Source organism: Theropithecus gelada, chromosome 13 (genome assembly GCF_003255815.1).
Source record: "Theropithecus gelada isolate Dixy chromosome 13, Tgel_1.0, whole genome shotgun sequence".
NCBI lineage: Eukaryota > Metazoa > Chordata > Mammalia > Primates > Cercopithecidae > Theropithecus > Theropithecus gelada.
The window spans coordinates 76,277,044-76,296,732 of record NC_037681.1 but is presented as its reverse complement, the minus strand read 5'-3'; the positions used below and the strand labels follow the sequence as shown (position 1 = coordinate 76,296,732).

At 38.5% G+C, this 19,689-nt stretch overlaps 1 protein-coding gene and 1 non-coding gene across 4 annotated transcripts in view; one reads left to right on the top strand and one right to left on the bottom strand.

Moving 5' to 3' along the window:
* The window catches only part of PPP4R3B (protein phosphatase 4 regulatory subunit 3B), a 71,864-nt gene that overhangs the window by 44,821 nt on the left and 7,354 nt on the right, over positions 1-19,689 (top strand). For 2 of the 3 annotated variants that reach the window (XM_025353650.1, XM_025353652.1), the window contains 5 exons: positions 2,058-2,216; positions 6,472-6,641; positions 9,884-10,023; positions 10,490-10,674; positions 15,992-16,185. In XM_025353650.1, the coding sequence (XP_025209435.1) occupies positions 2,058-2,216; positions 6,472-6,641; positions 9,884-10,023; positions 10,490-10,674; positions 15,992-16,185 (848 nt within the window). The remainder of the gene's footprint in view (positions 1-2,057; positions 2,217-6,471; positions 6,642-9,883; positions 10,024-10,489; positions 10,675-15,991; positions 16,186-19,689) is intronic. The other variant, XM_025353653.1, reaches the window with a different exon arrangement.
* On the bottom strand, positions 8,990-9,137 carry LOC112605478. The gene has a single exon (XR_003115464.1). It is a non-coding gene; the product is annotated as a small nucleolar RNA SNORA12 (small nucleolar RNA).

Sequence of the window (19,689 nt, the reverse complement as noted above, 5' to 3'; positions counted from 1 at the left end):
AAATATTTATGTATATAATCTCAAGTAAATAAAATAGTTGTACTAGATGATGTCATTTTTTAAAAAATTCTGTAAGACTGTGATTTTATAATTTCCTTACAGCTTAATATTTCCTTGTCTAGCCAAGCGTGGTGGCTCACACCTGTAATCTCAGCACTTTGGCAGGCCGAGGCGGGAGGATCGGTTGAGCCCAGGAGTTAGAGACCAGCCTGGGCAACATAGTGAGACCTCGTCTCTACAAAAAATAAACTGGGCATGGTGGTATGTCCCTGTGGTCCCAGCTACTAGGGAGGCTGAGGTGGCAGAATCACTTGAGTCTGGGAAGTTGAGGCTGCAGTGAGCCGAAATTGCACCAGTGCCCTCCAGCCTGGGTGACATAGTGATACTTTGTCTCAAACAACAAGAAAATATTTCCTTGTCTCAAGCACTTATAATAGGGGTGCATGATTGTCCATATGAGCCCTTGACATAAGTTAAAATTTGATGTTCAGGAAACAGTTCAAAATCATTTCATGGATGTATAAACCAAAGCCTCAGGAAAAGAAAAATGCAAGTTTATTCATTAAGTCCCTCTCTATGGATATCATGAGTTGATATTTTAAAAGTTGTATATAGGCCGGGCTCAGTGGCTCATGCCTGTAATCCCAGCACTTTGGGAGGCCAAGGCGGGCGGATCACAAGGTCAGGAGATTGAGACTAACCTGGCTAACACAGTGAAACCCCGTCTCTACTAAAAATACAAAAAGAAAAAAAAAATTAGCCGGGAGTGGTGGTGGGCGCCTGTAGTCCCAGCTACTCGGGAGACTGAGGCAGGAGAATGGCGTGAACCCGAGAGGCGGAGCTTGCAGTGAGCCGAGATAGCGCCATTGCACTCCAGCCTGGGCTACAGAGCCAGACTCTGTCTCAAAAAAAAAAGGTGTATATGAAATTATATCAAATTATGCTTAAGAATCTTAGGCTGGGCGTGGTGGCTCACGCCTGTAATCCCAGCACTTTGGGAGGCTGAGGTGGGCGGATCACGAGGTCAGGAGATTGAGGCCATCCTGGCTAACCTGGTGAAACCCCGTCTCTACTAAAAACACAAAAAAAATTAGCCGGGCGTGGTGGCGGGCGCCTGTAGTCCCAGCTGCTTAGGAGGCTAAGGCAAGAGAATGGGTGAAGCCGGGAGGTGGAGCTTGCTGTGAGCCAAGATCGCACCACTGCACTCCAGCCTGGGCGACAGAGCAAGACTCCGTATGAAAAAAAAAAAAAGAATCTTGATGTAATATTTTTCATTTGATATTCAAACAGCCAAAAATATCCTTTTCTTAAAATGTCTTTTCTAAAAGCATATAATTTTTCTTGAGAAATTTGCTTTGAGCCACTTTAGGCAAAATGTTTTAAGTATTTTTTTTAACGGTGGGCCCTTTTATAGATTTATTAATATTAATAATATAGCATTTATTACAGAAACATTACCAAGAACTCCTCAATGCCATCAAGGTATTATTATCATGTTCATATATTTTTATTGCTCTTCTTTCTGTATTTCATATTTTATGCAAATATGAGTCTTAGTTATCTAATAGGTAAAACTGATAATATGCTTCTGCCTAATGAAAAAGTAAAAATCTACAGCCTTTTTAATGGATATGAAAATGGAGGAAATGGGCCAGGTGCAGGGGCTTACACTTGTAATCCCAGCGCTATGGGAGGCTAAGGTGGGAGGATTGCTTGGGGCCAGGAGTTTGAGACCAGTCAGGACAACATAGTGAGGCCCCATCTCTACAAAACATTGAAAAAAAAAAATTAGCTAGCATGGTGGTGTACATCTGTAGTTCCAGCTACTCTGACAGCTGAGGTGGGAGGAACAGTTGAGTCTGGGAGGTGGAAGCTGCAATGTGCCATAATCGTGCCACCACACTCCAAACTGGATGACAGAGTGAGACCTTGTCTCAAAAAAAAAAAAAAAAAAGGAGGAATTACAGTTTAGATTTCGTTATAAAATAGGATGTAAGCTTTATTTATTCTTTATTTAGATATATTCAGTATTTTCATGAGATTACTTTCTTTTGTAGATAATTATCAAACAGCACAGCTACTTGCCTTAATTTTAGAGTTACTCACATTTTGTGTGGAACATCACACATATCACATTAAAAACTATATTATGAACAAGGACTTGCTAAGAAGAGTCTTGGTCTTGATGAATTCAAAGCACACTTTTCTGGCCTTGTGTAAGTATAAAATGTTTTAAGGAGCAACATTTTTAATAGAGATAAAACTGAAGTTACCCATTTGAAGTTATTTATTAGCAGTGTATATTCTATGAATGAGATGATTGTGAGAAGTCCTACTCTTTTGTTCTTATGTAAAGGGTGAGACGACTAGGTTGTAGTGATTTTCCCACCCACATATTGCTCACATTTAGATTCAATGAGCCTAACTTTTGTTGTGATACAATACCATGTGCAGTGACAGCATTTTACTAACAGAACCAGTCCTGCTGTTTTTTTTACATCTACTTCATCAAACTGTCATTTAGTAGTCACTCTTTATAATTATCCTGATATTTGCATCAATGTTGATTTTTGGCAGACTATAAACTAAAAAAGTTTCATAATTTCACCTGCAAACAGAGAAAGAAACATCCTCCCTCCAAATGAAAAGGATTTTGTGATTTTATTCCGACCATAAAAATTATAGCTTAAATATAGACATTTAATTTAATGTAAAGAAAAAATGTTAATCTCCCTGATCTTTATTTTTATGGACTTAAAATAGCCAGTGTTAACTATCTGCGTTCTTTTTTTAATACCCGTACCAATTTAGATAATAAACATATTCACACATGTATAGAGGATTTTTTTGTGTTTTTTATATTTACAAAACAGGATCATACCAACACATTTCTCAGCCCCCTAGTACTACTCTAGCTTAATCAATATTGTGTAGACTGATTTTATTCCTGGAGATAGCTGAGTAAGATTTTATAGTATGGCTCTTCCACAGATTCTTCCACCATTCTCCAGTGAATAAATTACAAGATTGTTTTTGCTTTTTTGCCACTCCAAACCTCACTGTGGTAAATAGTCTAATACATAAATCTTTTAAGTACTGATTTATTTCTTTCTATAGGATAGATTCTCAATAATGGGACTGGTAAGACAAAATGTTTATCTGTTTTATACTTTTTAATGTATCCCTTTAAGTTTTAATTTACCATATAGCTGCCAGATTACTTCCCCCAAAATTGAAGCACTTTGATATTCTCCCAGCATTCAGTGTTACTAATTTTAAAATGTTATCAATCTGATAATGGAAAATGTGGTATCTCATTGTTACTCTAATTTGCATTTTCCCTGACAGCATCTTTTCATATATTAGTGTACTTTGCATTTTTATCTGTTGTGAATTGCCAGTTATCTTTTTCTTAGAGCTTTTTGCATATTAGAGATACTAATGGTTTATCATGTTTTGAGGAGAACATGTCTATCTTCATTGTCTTTTGTCTTTGCCTTTATTTATAGTGTTGTTTTCCAAATAACTTTAAAATTTCCTTGTGATGACAAAAATGTCTTTGTTTTCCTTTTATGACTTTTAGGTTTTTTGTTTTGCTTAGGAAAGTCTGTGTCCTAAGATTATACAGATATTCTCACTTTCTTCTAATATCTTTATTTCCTTTTTTACATTTATATATGTAACACATGTGAGCTCACTGCAAGCTCCGCCTCCCGGATTCACGCCATTCTCCTGCCTCAGCCTCCTGAGTAGCTGGCACTACAGGCGCCCGCCACCGCGCCCGGCTAATTTTTTGTATTTTTAGTAGAGATGGGGTTTCACCGTGGTCTCAATCTCCTGACCTTGTGATCTGCCCGCCTCAGCCTCCCAAAGTGCTGGAATTACAGGCGTGAGCCACCGCACCCGGTCTCCTTCTGAATTGAAATATAATTTCTGTTATACAAGTATAAGTTAACATATGTATACTTTTGTTTTATTTCTGGATTGTCGTTTAATTTCACCAAATGAAAAAGTACCAGTGTTGGCCAGGCGCAATGGCTCACGCCTGTAATCCCAGCACTTTGGGAGGCCAACGTGGGTGGATCACCTGAGGTCAGGAGTTCGAGAGCAGCCTGGGCAACATGACCATCTCTACTAAAAATGCAAAAATTAGCCAGGCATGGTGGTGTATATCTGTAATCCCAGCTACTCAGGAAGCTGAGGCAAGAGAATCGCTTGAACCCGGGAGACGGAGGTTAAAGTGAGCTGAGATTGCTCCACTGCACTCTAGCCTGGGCAACAGAGCAAGACTCTGTCTCAAAAAAAAAAAACAAATAAAACAAAAAAACCCCAGTGTTTATTATATTATGCCAGGCATTATCATGTCTCTGTTGTAAGGTTTAATACCTACTGAGACCCCTTTGCTTTTGTTTTTCATACTTTTCTTGGTGGTTCTTAGACATTTTTTTCTTTCATAATAACTAAATGATTAGATCCAGTTCATTTTGATTGGAATTACATTATATTTTTATATTAATTTTGGAATGGTTGATGTTCTTAAGACAGATTTTCCTATTTGGTTCTCTATAAATAGTACTTTTTGATGACTGCAGAGTACTTCCCTTAATATGAACATGTCAATTGAGTGCATTTCCTTTTTTTTTTTTTTTTTTCTGAGACAGAGTCTCGCTCTGTTGCCCAGACTGGAGTATAGTGGTGCAGTCTCGGTTCACTGCAACTTGTGCTTCCGGGGTTCAAGTGATTCTCCTGCCTCAGCCTCCCAAGTAGCTGGGATTACAGGCGCCTGCCACCACACCCGGCTAATTTTTTGTATTTTTTGTAGAGACGGGGTTTCACCATGTTTGCCAGGCTGGTCTCAAACTCCTGACCTCGTGATCCACCCTCCTCAGCTTCCCAAAGCACTGAGACTACAGGCGTGAATCACTGCACGCAGCCACAATTTCCAATATTTAAATGTTTATAACATTTCAAGATTTCTATTATTATAAGCAGGGCTGTTGTAACTATAGTTTTGTGTACATATCAGTTCATTTACCAGCAGTGTATAAGTCTGCCTCTTTGCTCACACACTTGTCAGTGCCTCAGTCTGTTGCATCTTAAGTAAACCATTTCTTATCCTGCCACAAAAAGAGGGGAGATTGCAAGTCTAACATTTCTCCCCATACTTATTTGGTGCTACAATTAACATTTATCCCTTATGTGGCCTATTTCTGTTTTATTCTCAGATAATGTTTAGAACCTCTTGTGACAGGCACACTTCTTTATTTAATGAGTTTCATCTCTGAACAGAGGGTTGGAATGAGAAAATGACTTATAAAATCAGAACCCTTGTGTTTTGAAGATTTGGCTAGTGGTATCTGTAGAATAAATTAAACTACTTAGGGGGAAGTGTACAAGTTAAAGGATCAACAAATATAAAAATAAAGGATTGAAATTACAGTCCTTCCTCTTCCATAAAATTTTTAGCAGTAATATTGCTAAATTTAGTAAGCTTTATTTAGCTACTCATGAGTTAAAAAGGAGATTTCTTTTCAGTATCCTAAAATGTGAAGTGAAGTTGTACTTCTTATTCATTACTCTGTTTTGCTTTTAACAAATACAATCTGATCTGCCAAGTGCATGTTTAGCCAGGTAAAATAGCTTGTAAGCAATTGGTACATAAGAGAATGATGTCATTATAATATGGAGATAGGATTGGTTCACAAATGTTTGTTTGTTTGTTTGTGTTTTGAGACAGAGTCTCATAGACGGGGTTTCACCATGTTGGCCAGGCTTGTCTCAGTCTCCTGACCTCGTGATCCGCCCGCCTCGGCACAAATCTTTTTTCAAGGCAAGGAGAAGTAGAATAGTGTGAGTGGAAATAGCCTTGATCAAAGAAGTAAAAAACCTTTAGATCTCCTGTTATGTGATTGGCATCTGGCATCAGGAGCCTCTTTAGCTGTATTTTCAGAAAATTAAAAACAAGCTTTTGCCTCTAAAGCTCTCTCCCTCAGAGAGGCAAGGCAATCTTAGCTCATGGCAGATTGCCCACTCCTGTGCCCACCTTAATGACAGTGCCCCCAACTGATTCTGAGCTGCCTTCACTGCATTGTCTCAGCATCTACCAGCACTGCTCTAAATACTGCTAGCATTTTGCATATTTTTTAATCTCTGTCGTAGAGCTACCTGCCTGGGTAGTTTATCTCCTAGATTCCAATTACTGTTTTTTGTTGTTGTTGTTGTTGTTGTTGTTAGTTCTGGCTACAGAGTTGTACAGGTTTTGAGCGGTCCTCTGCAGCTCTGTTTTCCTCAAAGTCCAGTTTTACTGAACAGTTTTACTTTTCATTTTAGAGGAGTTTACTTTTTACTTTATGCACAGTTATACTTTTCATTTTAGAAGAGCATATACATTGCTTTATAGTGGGAAAACACCTGTATAATAATTGATTTTAGTAAGATCATTAACTTATCCCCTATATTATGTTTTATTAGGTGCTCTTCGCTTTATGAGGCGGATAATTGGACTTAAAGATGAATTTTATAATCGTTACATCACCAAGGGAAATCTTTTTGAGCCAGTTATAAATGCACTTCTGGATAATGGAACTCGGTACAATCTATTGAATTCAGCTGTTATTGAGTTGTTTGAATTTATAAGAGTGGTAAGTTTATATAAAACAACAGTTATTATATGTAATTTATGCAAATAAATAATTTTTTATGTAAAAGTAAAAGAATTATATGTAAGCAAAGTTGCTTCATTCCCTTTTCACCCCTGAAATTATATATTCCATGTGTCTTAGAATCTATTTCTAATGAACTGAAATTTAAAAAATCAGTAGCTTTTTAATTCTTATTTGCCACATGCTTATGGTTTAGTGGTTTTTATTTTTGACGCTAATATTTTTTAACACTAATATTTTTAATTGTGAAATATAAAAGTGAAATTCAGCGTAGTCTTTCAGCCCATATTTACTTGATTTTCTCAGTTCCTTTTTTATTGGCCCAATGTTTTATGATCTCATTTGGTGTATGTGGACATTTCAGTCAATCATGCCTTAGTCGTGTGATCTTTTAGGAGAAGGTGATATTTTTATTGTAAAGGTAGTGATTTAAAAAGAATAAAGATGGAAAAATAATTCATTTGGTGTTGGGTGTGATGGCTCACATCTGTAATCCCAGCACTTTGGGAGGCCTGGGCAGGCCGATCACTTAAGGTCAGGAGTTAGTAACCAGCCTGGCCAACGTGATGAAACCCTGGCTCTACTAAAAATACAAAAATGAGCCGGGTGTGATGGCACACAGCTGTAGTCTCAGCCACTTGGGAAGCTGAAGCACAAGAATCACTTGAACCCAGGAGGTGGGGTTGCAGTGAGCCAAGATTACGTCACTTCCTTCCAGCCTGGGTGACAGAGCAAGACTCTTGTCTCAAAAAAAATTCATTTGGTAGACATTATACAAGGTGCATAAAAGGTAGAATGGAATCCTAGAATTTTAAGTTAAAGAGATCAGGAAGTTAGATGGACTACTCCAATTACCGTATTTTATAGATCAGGGAATTAAGACACCCAAAGTTATTAAGTGACCTATGCAAGAACATCCATTGGATAGTAGCACAATCAGGACCAGTCAGAACTTGAAGCTTTGTCCCAGCTTAGTTTTAGGCAACAGAAGATTTGTCATAAACAGTCTGGAGGGCAATCTATGTGAATAACAGGAGTGCGACAGATAACTGTAGAACCACTACAACAAATTTACTTCGCCTGTACTTAAACATGCTGAAATCATTCTACTGAGGAAATGGCCACATGGTTGGAAAGAATTTGGGTTTTATTTTTTGTTTTGTGTTGTTTGAGACAAGGTCTCATGCTGTCTGTCGCCCAGGCTTGAGTGCAATAATGCAATCAGAGTTCACTGCAGCCTCGACCTCCTGGGCTCAAGCAGATCCTCCCACGTCAGCCTTCTGAGTAGTTGGAAATACAGGCATTCACTAAAATGCCTGGCTAATTTTTAATTTTAATTTTTAATTTTTATGGGGTCTCCCTGTGTTGCCCAGGCTGGTCTCAAACTCCTAGGCTCAACCAGTCCTCCCACCTCAGCCTCCCAAAGTGTTGGATTACAGGTGTGAGCCACTGCACCTGGCTGGAAATAATTTGAAAAAAGAAAGTCGAAGCTAGAAATTCATTCTCTAGTTTTATTTCTTACAAATCAGATATCTACTGATAACATGCTGTTCTCATATGAATATTATTTGGCTGACTGGATTGTTTTTCTAAAAGTGGTCAATTGCCAAGTATATGATTTTTAAAAGGATGAAGAGGATAGGAGTCTTTAACCTTGTGAAAGAAGAAACGTGGTTAACTAGCTCACTAGTTCCCATTGTACTGCTACAATAAATCAAAGCTTTCTGTTTTATTTACTTTATATTTTTATCCTTTAACATTTTGGTGAGATACAGATAAAGCAAATTGTAGGGTTTACAACCCCGTCCCTATGCCCATGATGGAATTGTTTTTCTGAAAATAAGTTTGAGTGGTTGATTTGTATACCTTGTGCCCCAAAACTTAATGTATTTTTTCGTTTCACATATAACAGAGCCATTGCCTAGGTTTCTAATTTCTGATTTGCATGTTTTTAATTGAGATGTACAGGAGAACTAGTTTTAAGACTTAAATTCCATAATGCAACCAAATTATGGTGTATCTTTTTAAGAAATGGCCTGTGTGTTTCTTACTATGTAGTATTATCTATAAAGTCCTGAATCACATCTTTAATTTTTTTTTTTAAATAAGCCTACTGGGCATGCATGCATCTGCAGTGATGGTTTAGAATTTAGAAGTTATTACTATCAAGTAGTTTATTTCACAAAGATTATACTATTGGAAGACTATAGGAATAGACAAGTAGAATTCCAGATAGTTTATCAGATCTGTGTGTATAATATAGTCAGAGAAATCTGTGCTTCTTATTACTTAGGTAAGATGTATCCTCTGTTGTTTTTTCTTCTTCTATATGTGAGAGCCAGCCTCTGATGTGAGAAAGACTTGTGAGAGATCTCTTTGTCATCAAGCCTTTGCCAACTGCTATGTAATACATGTGGTGGAGTTAGGCTCATTCAAAAACTTAACAAATGTACCAGAAAGAAAACCACCACAGCCATATCCCATTTTGATAGCAGTTAAACAGGAAGTCATTAAATAACACCTGTTTGTTGAAAAATACGTTTTTCTTTTATTAATACATAATATTGTACAGATGTATTTGGTACACATATTTATTTTAACATGCATAGAATGTGTAATTATCAAGTCCGGGTATTTGGGATATCCATCACCGTGAGTATTTTTAAAACGTAATTTTAACATCTGCCCTCTAACCAGCTGTGTGCTTTGGATCAAACCATCCAGCCTCTCTTAGAGCCTCAATTTTGTTTTTCTCTAAAATGGGGATAATAAAACCTATCTCAAAGAATTGTTGCGAAGATCAAATGAAATTGTATATAAAAGTGCTTTTTAAGTTGTAAGGTGCTATATATATATATATATATATATATATATATATATATATATATAANNNNAAGGTTATATATATATATATATATATATATATATATATATATATATATAAAATGCAAAAAATAAACAGAAGATGTAAAATAAATCTATTTACTTTTCGAATGTTCTTTATAGTCCTACAAAAGGGCTCCAGTAAATTGCTTCTCCTTTTTTTTCAAGTTTTCTGTGCAGTCCTGACTCATGTGTAAAGAAACCAGGACATTACATTTTGGAAGGTGATTTTGAAAAACCTTTTTTGATCAGCTTTAGAACTACAAAACAAAATTTTAAAGTTTTTCTTCTAATAAGCATTGTATTATATTTTAAATGTAAATTTTGTGCTTGTACAGGAAGATATCAAGTCTCTTACTGCACATATAGTTGAAAACTTTTATAAAGCACTTGAATCGATTGAATATGTTCAGACATTCAAAGGATTGAAGACTAAATATGAGCAAGAAAAAGACAGACAAAATCAGAAACTGAACAGGTATGGTTTAAGTATACTGCTTTTATAGCCTAAAAAATTGTGTCCAAAATTGTCTGTAGTTCAGATTTTCTGTGTGAAATTTATTGAGGAAGTTTCTTTTCATCACTGGATAGCATAGAGTTGAATAGGAGGGTAAGGTGTCCCCCACTACCCCATATCATTTATATGATAAATCACTACTTTATCTTAAGTAGTTGTATTTTATTGTAACTTAAGAAGAATATTTAGTTTAATTTTTGTATTAAGAAGATTATAACTTAAGAATATTTAGTTTAATTTACAACATTCTAAAATATTTTGGAGTGTTCTCTGGCTACATCTTCTATCATTACAGAGATTATTTTGATATAAATTATAGTCAGTTAAAATTACTTCAGTTCCTCTTGGTTATACATATCTTTCCTTCAATTCAATCTGGTTATGACCTTTAAATCATTACTCAGTATTTGTGATATATTTCTTACAGTGTACCATCTATATTGCGTAGTAACAGATTTCGCAGAGATGCAAAAGCCTTGGAAGAAGATGAAGAAATGTGGTTTAATGAAGATGAAGAAGAGGAAGGAAAAGTGGTTGTGGCGCCAGCGGAAAAATCTAAACCAGAAGATGATTTTCCAGATAATTATGAAAAGTTTATGGAGACTAAAAAAGGTATTCAAATTCTGAATTTTTGCACAGTGTACCCTCTTATTTAGTGCAGAAATCATTTTGTTGCTTGTGAAGTTTTGTTTGTAGTTTATAAAGCAAGAAAGACAAGAATTTTATACCAAATTGTGTTCTTTTAAAATTATGTACTTTTTCCAAATCTGTCTGGGAATTCTTTTCATGTTTAAAATGTTTCTCTTCAAATTTGCCATTTTGTAATGCTATTAATTTGCTAGTTAGAAATTGAGTTACCTACTTACACTTTTCTTTCTGTGAATAGTCTTGGCTTTATTTCTATACTGAAATTCTCAGTAATAACAGAGACCATATAGCTTCATAGAAACCTTCTAGAGTACTTTGCCTGTGTCTTTTACAGCTGATAAACTGAACTCAAACAAGTAACTTTGCTCTTTGAAATTTTAAAATTACGAAAGTTGCATAAAGATATACTATCAAGAGAAGTGAAAAACTAAAATAAAACTTCCCTTGGCTTTCAGATGTGCTTAACTTGTTTTATAAAATGAAGATCTTGCTAGTACTATATCTTTCAAAAGAACTAATCATTTTATTTCTGTGGCCTGAGGAATTACCATTTTTTGGAATACTGCCCTGTGTATGTCATTTAAATATTTAATTAAAATTTATACCTTGCTGGGCATGGTGGCTCACATCTGTAATCCCAGCACTTTGGGAGGCTGAGGCAGGTGGATCATTTGAGTCCGGGAGTTCCAGACGACCCTGGGTAGCATGGTAAAACCCTGTCTCTACAAAAAAAACACAAAAATTAGATGGGCACAGTGGCACTTACCTGGAGTCCCGGCTACTAGGAAGGCTGAGGCTGGAGGATCACTTGAGCCCAAGAGGTCGAAGCTGCAGTGAGCCATGAGCTGCCACTGCACTCTAGCCTGGTAACAGAGAAAGACCCTATCTCAAAAACAAAACAAAAAATTTATGTCTTAGAAGATAAAAGCCTTTCTTGGATTTATTATGTAAGTTTGTGATTTTGAATGTGACATTTTCTGAAGGCAATTCTCAGAAAATTTATTACATTTTCTTTGAAACTATTGTTCCTACTCATTTTCAACTCATTAATTTGATAAGTTTGTTTTGCCTCAGCATGGTGGAGCAAAAAGCCTATTAAAATGTCCTAAGGAATGGGTACCTTTGACAAATTCTTCTGCCTTTACTCATTATAGGTACTGCCCTGACTACAGTCAAAAGAGGCAATACAGCCATATTTGAAGTTCTGTATCCAGTGTTGAGTGAGACACTGTTAAGAATCATATATAAAAATAATAACCAGATGTTAAAAGGGATTGGACACCTATGTCATAAAACAAACAGAAAAGGGAACCTGGAATATTTAGGACTTACAGACTTGATCATTGTCATTAGGCATTTGGAATGTTGACTTGTGAGAGAAATTACTAGGTTTTTACAATGAGTAAAGAAGTGTAGAATCAGTGAGTGGAAGCTACAGGGAGACAATAAAAGAAGAGTCAGACAGCTCATGAGATTTTAGATGGATATGCTAGATACCACAATGTAGAGTTCTAGCATAGGATGGCTAATTTTGTTATGATCCGTAAGGTCCTTCCTAATACTGAGATTTCTAAGATTCTAGCTGATAAAGACTTATCACTTGTATTAGTTCGTTTAATACTGTTATAAAGAACTACCCAAGACTGGGTAGTTTATGAAGAAAAGAGGTTTGATCGACTCACGGTTCCTTAGGCTTAACAGGAAACATGGCTGAAAGGCTTCGGGAAACTTACAGTCATGGTTGAAGGCGCAAGGAAAGCAAGCATATCTTAACCATGGTGGAGCGGGAGACAGAGAGTGTGAAGGAGGAGGTGCCACACACTTTTGTTTGTTTGTTTGTTTGTTTTTTGAGATGTAGTCTCACTCTTGTTGCCCAGCCTGAAGTGCAGTGCCGTGATCTCAGCTCACTGCAACCTCCGCCTCCCGGGTTCAAGCGATTCTCCTGCCTCCCAAGTATTTGGGATTACAGGCATGCACTACCACACCCGGCTAATTTTTACATTTTCAATAGAGATGGGGTTTCACCATGTTGACCAGGCTGGTCTCGAACTCCTGGCCTCCGATGATTCACCCGTCTTGGCCTCCCAAAGTGCTGGGATTACAAGCATGAGCCACCAAGCCCGACCAATGTGCCACACACTTTTAAACAACCAGATCTCACGAGAACTCACTATCACAAAAATAGCAAGGGGGTATTCTGCCTCCATGATTCAATCATCTCCTCCAACACAATTACAGTTCACAATGAGATTTGGGTGGGGACAAGAGCCAAACCTTATCATTCCACCGCGGCCCCTCCCTAATCTCATGTCCTTTTTACATTTCAAAACCAATCATGCCTTCCCAGCAGTCCCCCAAAGTCATAACTCATTCCAGCATTAACTCAAAAGTCCAAGCACGAAGTCTCATATGAGACAAGGTAAATCCCTTCTGCCTATGAGCCTATAAAATAAAAAACAAGTTAGTTACCTCCAAGATACAATGAGGGTGCAGACACTGGGTAAATGCTCCCATTCCAAATGGGAGAAATTGGCCAAATCAAAGGGGCTACAGGCCCTGGGCAAGTCCGAAGCCCAGCAGGGCAGTCTTTGAATCTTAAAGCTCTGAAATCGTGTCCTTTGACTCCGTGTCTAACACCAGGGCATGCTGATACAACAGGTAGGCTCCCAAGGCCCCAGCTGGCTCTGCCCCTATGGCTCTGCCGGGTACGGCCCCCATAGCTGCTTTCATGGGCTGGAGTTGAGTGCCTGTGGCTTTTCCAGGTACATGGTGCAAGCTGTTGGTGGATCTACTGTTCTGGGGTCTGGAGGATGATGGCCCTCTTCTCATGGCTGCACTAGGCAGTATCCCAGTGGGGACTCTATGTGGGGGCTGCAACCTCACATTTCCCTTCTGCACTGCCCTAGTAGAGGTTCTTCATAAGAGCTCTGCCCCTGCAGCAGATTTCTGCCTAGACATCCAGGCATTTCTGTATGTCTTCTGAAATCTAGATGGCTTGAGAATCAGAGGTTACCAAACCTCAGTTCTTGCCCTCTGCACACCCACAGGCCCAGCATCACATGGAAGCCACCAAGACTTGGGGCTTGCACCCTCTAAAGCCATGGCCCAAGCTGTACCTTGGCTCCTTTTAGCCATGACTGGAGCTGCAGCACCTGGGATGCAGAGTGTCCCAAGACTGCACAGAGCAATAGGTCCCTGGGCCCAGTTCACAAAACCATTTTTCCCTCCTAGGCCTCTGGGCCTGTGAATTAACATTTGGCTCCTTGTTACTCATTCAGATTTCTGCAGCCAGCTTGAATTTCTCCTCAGAAAATGGGTTTTTCTTTTCTACTGCATGGTCAGGCTGCAAGTTTTCCAAACTTTATGCTCTGCTCCTTTTTAAATATAAATTCTAATTTCAGACTATCTCTTTCTTCATGCATATGAGCATACACTTTTAGAAACAGCCAGAAGGCTTTTTTTTTTTTTTTTTTTTTTGAGACGGAATCTCTGTTGCCCAGGCTGGAATGCAGTGGCATGATCTCAGCTCACTGCAACCTCTGCCTCCCAGGTTCAACCAATTCTCCTGCCTCAGCCTCCCAAATAGCTGGGACTACAGGTGTGTGCCACCATGACCACCAGCTAATTTTTGTGTTTTTAGTAGAGACAGGGTTTCACCATGTTGGCCAAGCTGGTCTTGAACTCCTGACCTCAAGTAATCCACCCACCTCAACCTCCCAGAGTGCTGGGATTACAGGTGTGAGCCACCGTGCCATGCCCAGCCCAGGCCACCGCTTGAATGCTTTGCTGCTTAGAGATTTTTCCACCAGATACCCTAAATCATCTCTCTCAAGTTCAAGTTCCACAGATCTCTAGGGCAGGGGCAAAATGCTGCCAGTCTCTTTGCTAAAGCATAGCAAGTATGACCTTTACTCCAGTTCCAAGTAAGTTCCTTACCTCCATCTGAGACCTCCTCAGCCTGGACTTCATTGTCCATATCACTGTCAGCATTTTGGTCAAAACCAGTCAACAAGTCTTTTGGAAGTTCCAGACTTTCCCATATCTTCTTGTCTTTTTCTAAGACCTCCAAATTGTTCCAACCTCTGCCTATTACCCGGTTCCAAAGTTGCTTCCACATTTTCAGGTATCTTTTTTTTGAGATGGAGTGTCACTCTGTCGCCCAGGCTGGTGTTCAGTGGCACAATCTCGGCTCGCTGCAACCTCTGCCTCCAGGGTTCAAGCGATTCTCCTGCCTCAGCCACCAGAGCAGCTGGGATTATAGGTGTTTGCCACCACCCCCAGCTAATTTTTGTATTTTTAATAGAGAAGAGGTTTCATCATGTTCGCCAGGCTGGTCTTGAACTCCTGACCTCAAGTTATCCACCCTCCTCAGCCTCCCAAAGTACTGGGATTACAGGCGTGAGCCACCGTGCCTTGCCATTTTCAGGTATCTTTATGGCAGTACCCCACTCCTGGTACAAATTTTCTGTGTCAGTTCGTTTTCACGCTGCTCTAAAGAACTACCTGAGACTGTGTAATTTATGAAGAAAAGAGGTATAATTGACTTACAATTCCACGTAGCTGGGGAGGCCTCAGGAAACTTGTGGTGGAAGGTGAATGGGAAACAAGGCATGTCTTACATGGCAGCAGGAGAGAGAGAGCAAGGGGGGACATGCCACCCTTTAGAACAACCAGATCTCGTGAGAACTCACTGTCACAAGAACAGCAAGGGGGAAGTCCACCCCCATGATCCAGTCACCTCTCAGCAGGTCCCTCCCCTGACACAGGGGGATTACAATTTGATTTGAGATTTGAGAGGGGGGACACAGAGCCAAACCGTATCATCACTGTACACATCATGCTCTACTTTTTAAAAAGTTCTTAGGNTTTTTTTTTTTTTTTTTTTTTTTTTTTTTTTTTTTTTGAGACAGAGTTTTGCTCTTGTTGCCCAGGCTGGAGTGCAATGGCATGATCTCAGCTCACCACAACCTCTGCCTCCCGGGTTCAAGTGATTCTCCTGCTTCAGCCTCCCAAGTAGCTGGGATTATAGACATACGCCACCACACCCAGATAATTTTGTATTTTTAGTAAAGACGGGGTTTTTCCATGTTGGTCAGGCTGGTCTCGAACTCCGGCCTCGGGTGATCTGCCTGCCTCAGCCTCCCAAAGTGTTGGGATTACAGGCGTGAGCCACCGTGCCCAGGCAGCAATGTTTTATAAGTTTTTAAATTAGTGCTCTTTTTAGATGTTTTGACTTAGCAGTATTTATTGATATACGTTCAAAATTTTACTTTTGCTTTAGCAAAAGAAAGTGAAGACAAGGAAAACCTTCCCAAAAGGACATCTCCTGGTGGCTTCAAATTTACTTTCTCCCACTCTGCCAGTGCTGCTAATGGAACAAACAGTAAATCTGTAGTGGCTCAGACACCGCCAGCAACTTCTAATGGATCCTCTTCCAAAACCACAAACTTGGCTACGTCAGTAACAGCCACCAAGGTAGGTGAAACAGCATTACACACAAACTTTGCTTTTCCCATCTGAGATTTTTTCATGTTTACTGAAAAAAATTTGGATAATCAAAACAATTCCAGTAGAATTTTTGTTATCAAAACATTGTTGTTATAGAATTTTATTTTATTTATTTTATTTTATTTTATTTTTTGAGACAGAGTCTCACTCTGTTGCCAGGCTGGTGTGCAGTGGAGTGATCTCAGCTCACTGCAACCTCCGCCTCCTGAGTTCAAGCAATTCTCCTGCCTCAGCCTCCCAAGTAGCTGGGACTATAGGCGCATGCCACCACACCCAGCTAATTTTTGTATTTTTAGTAGAGACGGGGTTTCACCACATTGGCCAGAATGGTCTCGATCTCTTGACTTCATGATCTGCCCACCTCGGCCTCCCAAGGAGAATTTCATTTTATTTAGGCTTATGATAATAAATGTAAGCATCCTTCCTCCTTGTCCCCCATTCTATTTTGGAGCACTTAAGTTGATTCTAATATTTCACTGACTACTTAGTGTTACTGCATTTTAAATTATTTTCTTGGATAGTTGAGTAGTAGAATATCTTCATACATACGGTCACATTCATCTTCAGAAAGTCTGTGCCAGTTGATGTTACTATAAACTGTATATGAGTGTGCCTGGCCAATTGCAGCTTTGCCAGTGCTATAATTATTTTTAGTATTTGCCAGGTAGGTAGGTGAGACAGTATATAATATCTCATTTCCAATTGTGTATACTTTATTGGTAGTAAGGCTAAATATTAGCCTTTTGAATCTGCTCTTCTCTGCAAATTGGATTATATTATTGTTGATGAATCTTTAGTTAAGGATATTAGACTTTCTGTTGTTCTTATAACAAATGTATTTCCCTTGGTTACCTTTTTTTATAAACAAGTTTAAATTTTATATGAAACATTTTTCTTGTTCATATGTTATATGAAATCATCCTTTTTCCCCAAAAAGGAGTGGCTTAAAATAAAAAGGCATAAATATGGGATAACTATTGTATAAAGATAGAAAGACAAGCAGAAACACCATGGTAGTGCACACCTAGCTGAAGGAATGCATCTTGTTTGGAACACAAAATATAAGTCTAAGTTTATTTTACAAAAATGAAGAATTTTCATTCAGTAGTATAGTGAGATAGGCTCTTGACAATAGCATTTTCATGGTATTCTGTATTTGAAATATATTTTATGTTTTTTAACTGGAAAATTTTAAAATTAATTTTCAACTTTATGGTAGGACAATTTAGAGTGATATTGTGACACTACATTAAGAATGTTTGGGCTGGGCACAGTGGCTTACACCTGTAATCCTAGGACTGTGGGAGGCCAAGGCAGGAGGATCGCTTGAGCCCAGGAGTCCAAGACCAGTCTGGGCAACAAGGTGAGACGCCATCTCTACAAAAAGTATTAAAATATTAGCTGGGTGTGGTGGCACACACCTGTGGTTCCAGCTACTCAAGAGTCTTAGGCAGGAGAGTCGGTTGAGCCTGAGAGGTGGAGACTTCAGTGAGCCATGATCTTGCCACTGCACTCCAGCCTGAGCAAGAGAGTGAGACCCTGTCTCAAAAAAGCGTATTTGCCATAGAGTTGTGTTGTTTGGGTTCAAATGTTGACTCTGCCTCTTTCTAGCTGTATCACCTTGAATAAGTTATTTAATCTCTCTGGGCCTTAAGCTGCCTGCCTTCCTGCTTCCCGGTTGTAGTTGCGACAGTCTCACTCTGTCACCCAGCCTGGAGTGCAGTGGTGCGATCACAGCTCACTGCCTCCCCTACCTCCTGGGCTCAACTGATCCTCCCATCTCAGCCTCCCGAGTAGCTGGGGATGCAGGTGCATGCCACTATGCCTGGCTAGTTTTTGTATTTTTGGTAGAGATGGGTTTTCGCCATGTTGCCCAGGCTGGTCTCAGACTGCTGGGCTCAAGCAGTCCTGCTCAGCCCCTCAAAGTGTTAGGATTAACAGGCGTTAGCCAGCATGCCTGGCTGACTTTCTTGTTTTAAAAAGGGATAAAATAGTACCTACTTTATAAGCTTGTTGGGATGATTAAATTATTTAACAAATGTAAAATGCTGAGAACACTGCTTGACACCTTCTCAATATATGTTAGCTTTTCTTTTTCTTTTTTTTTTCAAATCGAAGTAATACATGCACTTACTTTCAAAAGTCAAATATTACCAAAAGGCAAGTTTATATTAGAAAAAAATCAGTCCCTCTGTTCCCCTCCACAAAGATACCTTTGAACTCTTTTAGCTATGTCTTTTATTTCTAATAATATGTCAATACTGCATACCTTTTCTATCCTACTTTTATATCCTGTTCATTTTGTTTTCCTATTATATTTTCTGTGATATTTCCCTGAGTTTTTATTATCCTTCCAGATAATTTACTTATGAATGAGCAAAATTAAATGCAAGCACCAACACCTTTTTCACTCTTCTTGACACTTAACAGCAGATTACAGAATACATCTGTTATACATCCTTTTTAGAGACGGGGATAAAAACAATGTTCTTGGAAAACAGTTGCTCAATCACTGTAGATACAGAATTTTGAAATTAAGCAAGATAGGAGTTGACAGAAGTTAAGCACCGCTTTAATTTGCTCTCAACCTTCTTAACAAAGCATGCCCACATTCCTAAGGGGTGGCAGATTCTTTATCACCAGTTGCCCCTTTGGTTTAGCCAGTTTCACCAACAGTGTTAATTGCTATAGTTGAAGGCTGGCTAGACATTAGCTAGTAATGAATTTAAACAGAACATTTGTTTTTATGATATAAATGTCATAAAGACAAAATACTTCTTTAGTTGTATAACTGTAAAACTTGCATGTTTTCTATGAGGAAAAATATATAAAATCAGAATGAGAAGCCATTTGTGGATACTAAAATAAACATTGTCACAGACTCACAGTAGATAAACCTGTTATCTTACTTTTTTATGTAGCAAATTTATCTTGGTGAATTCTGCATATCAGGACATTAGAGATTTCCTGCATAGAACTCAAAAGTGTAGATATACCTTAATTTATAATTAGCCCCTATCGATGGGCATTCAAGTTGTTTCCAGCTTTTTGTAGTTACAATCATTGCTGCAGTGTGTGACCACTTACATACATCGTTTCATATACATGTGTATTTCTGTATAGAATGTGCATTTATTATGTTGTAGGATTACAGGTGTGCGACACCATGCATGGCTAATTTTTGTATTTTCAGTAGAGATGGGGTTTCACCATGTTGGCCAGGCTCATCAGGAATTCCTGGCCTCAAGTGATTCACCGACCTCGGCCTCCCAAAGTGCTTTTTCATAGGTTATTGTTGTCATTTATTTTGATCCTTTCATTCACATTGGAAACTACTCAAGTGGTAATCTTAGGATTTCCTTTCATTAAAAAAAAAAAAAAGGCAGATTTTAATAAGAGTGCTAAGACAATTTGATGGGGGAAAGAGTACTCTGTTCTTTCTTTTTTTTTTTTTTTTTTTTTTTTTTTTTT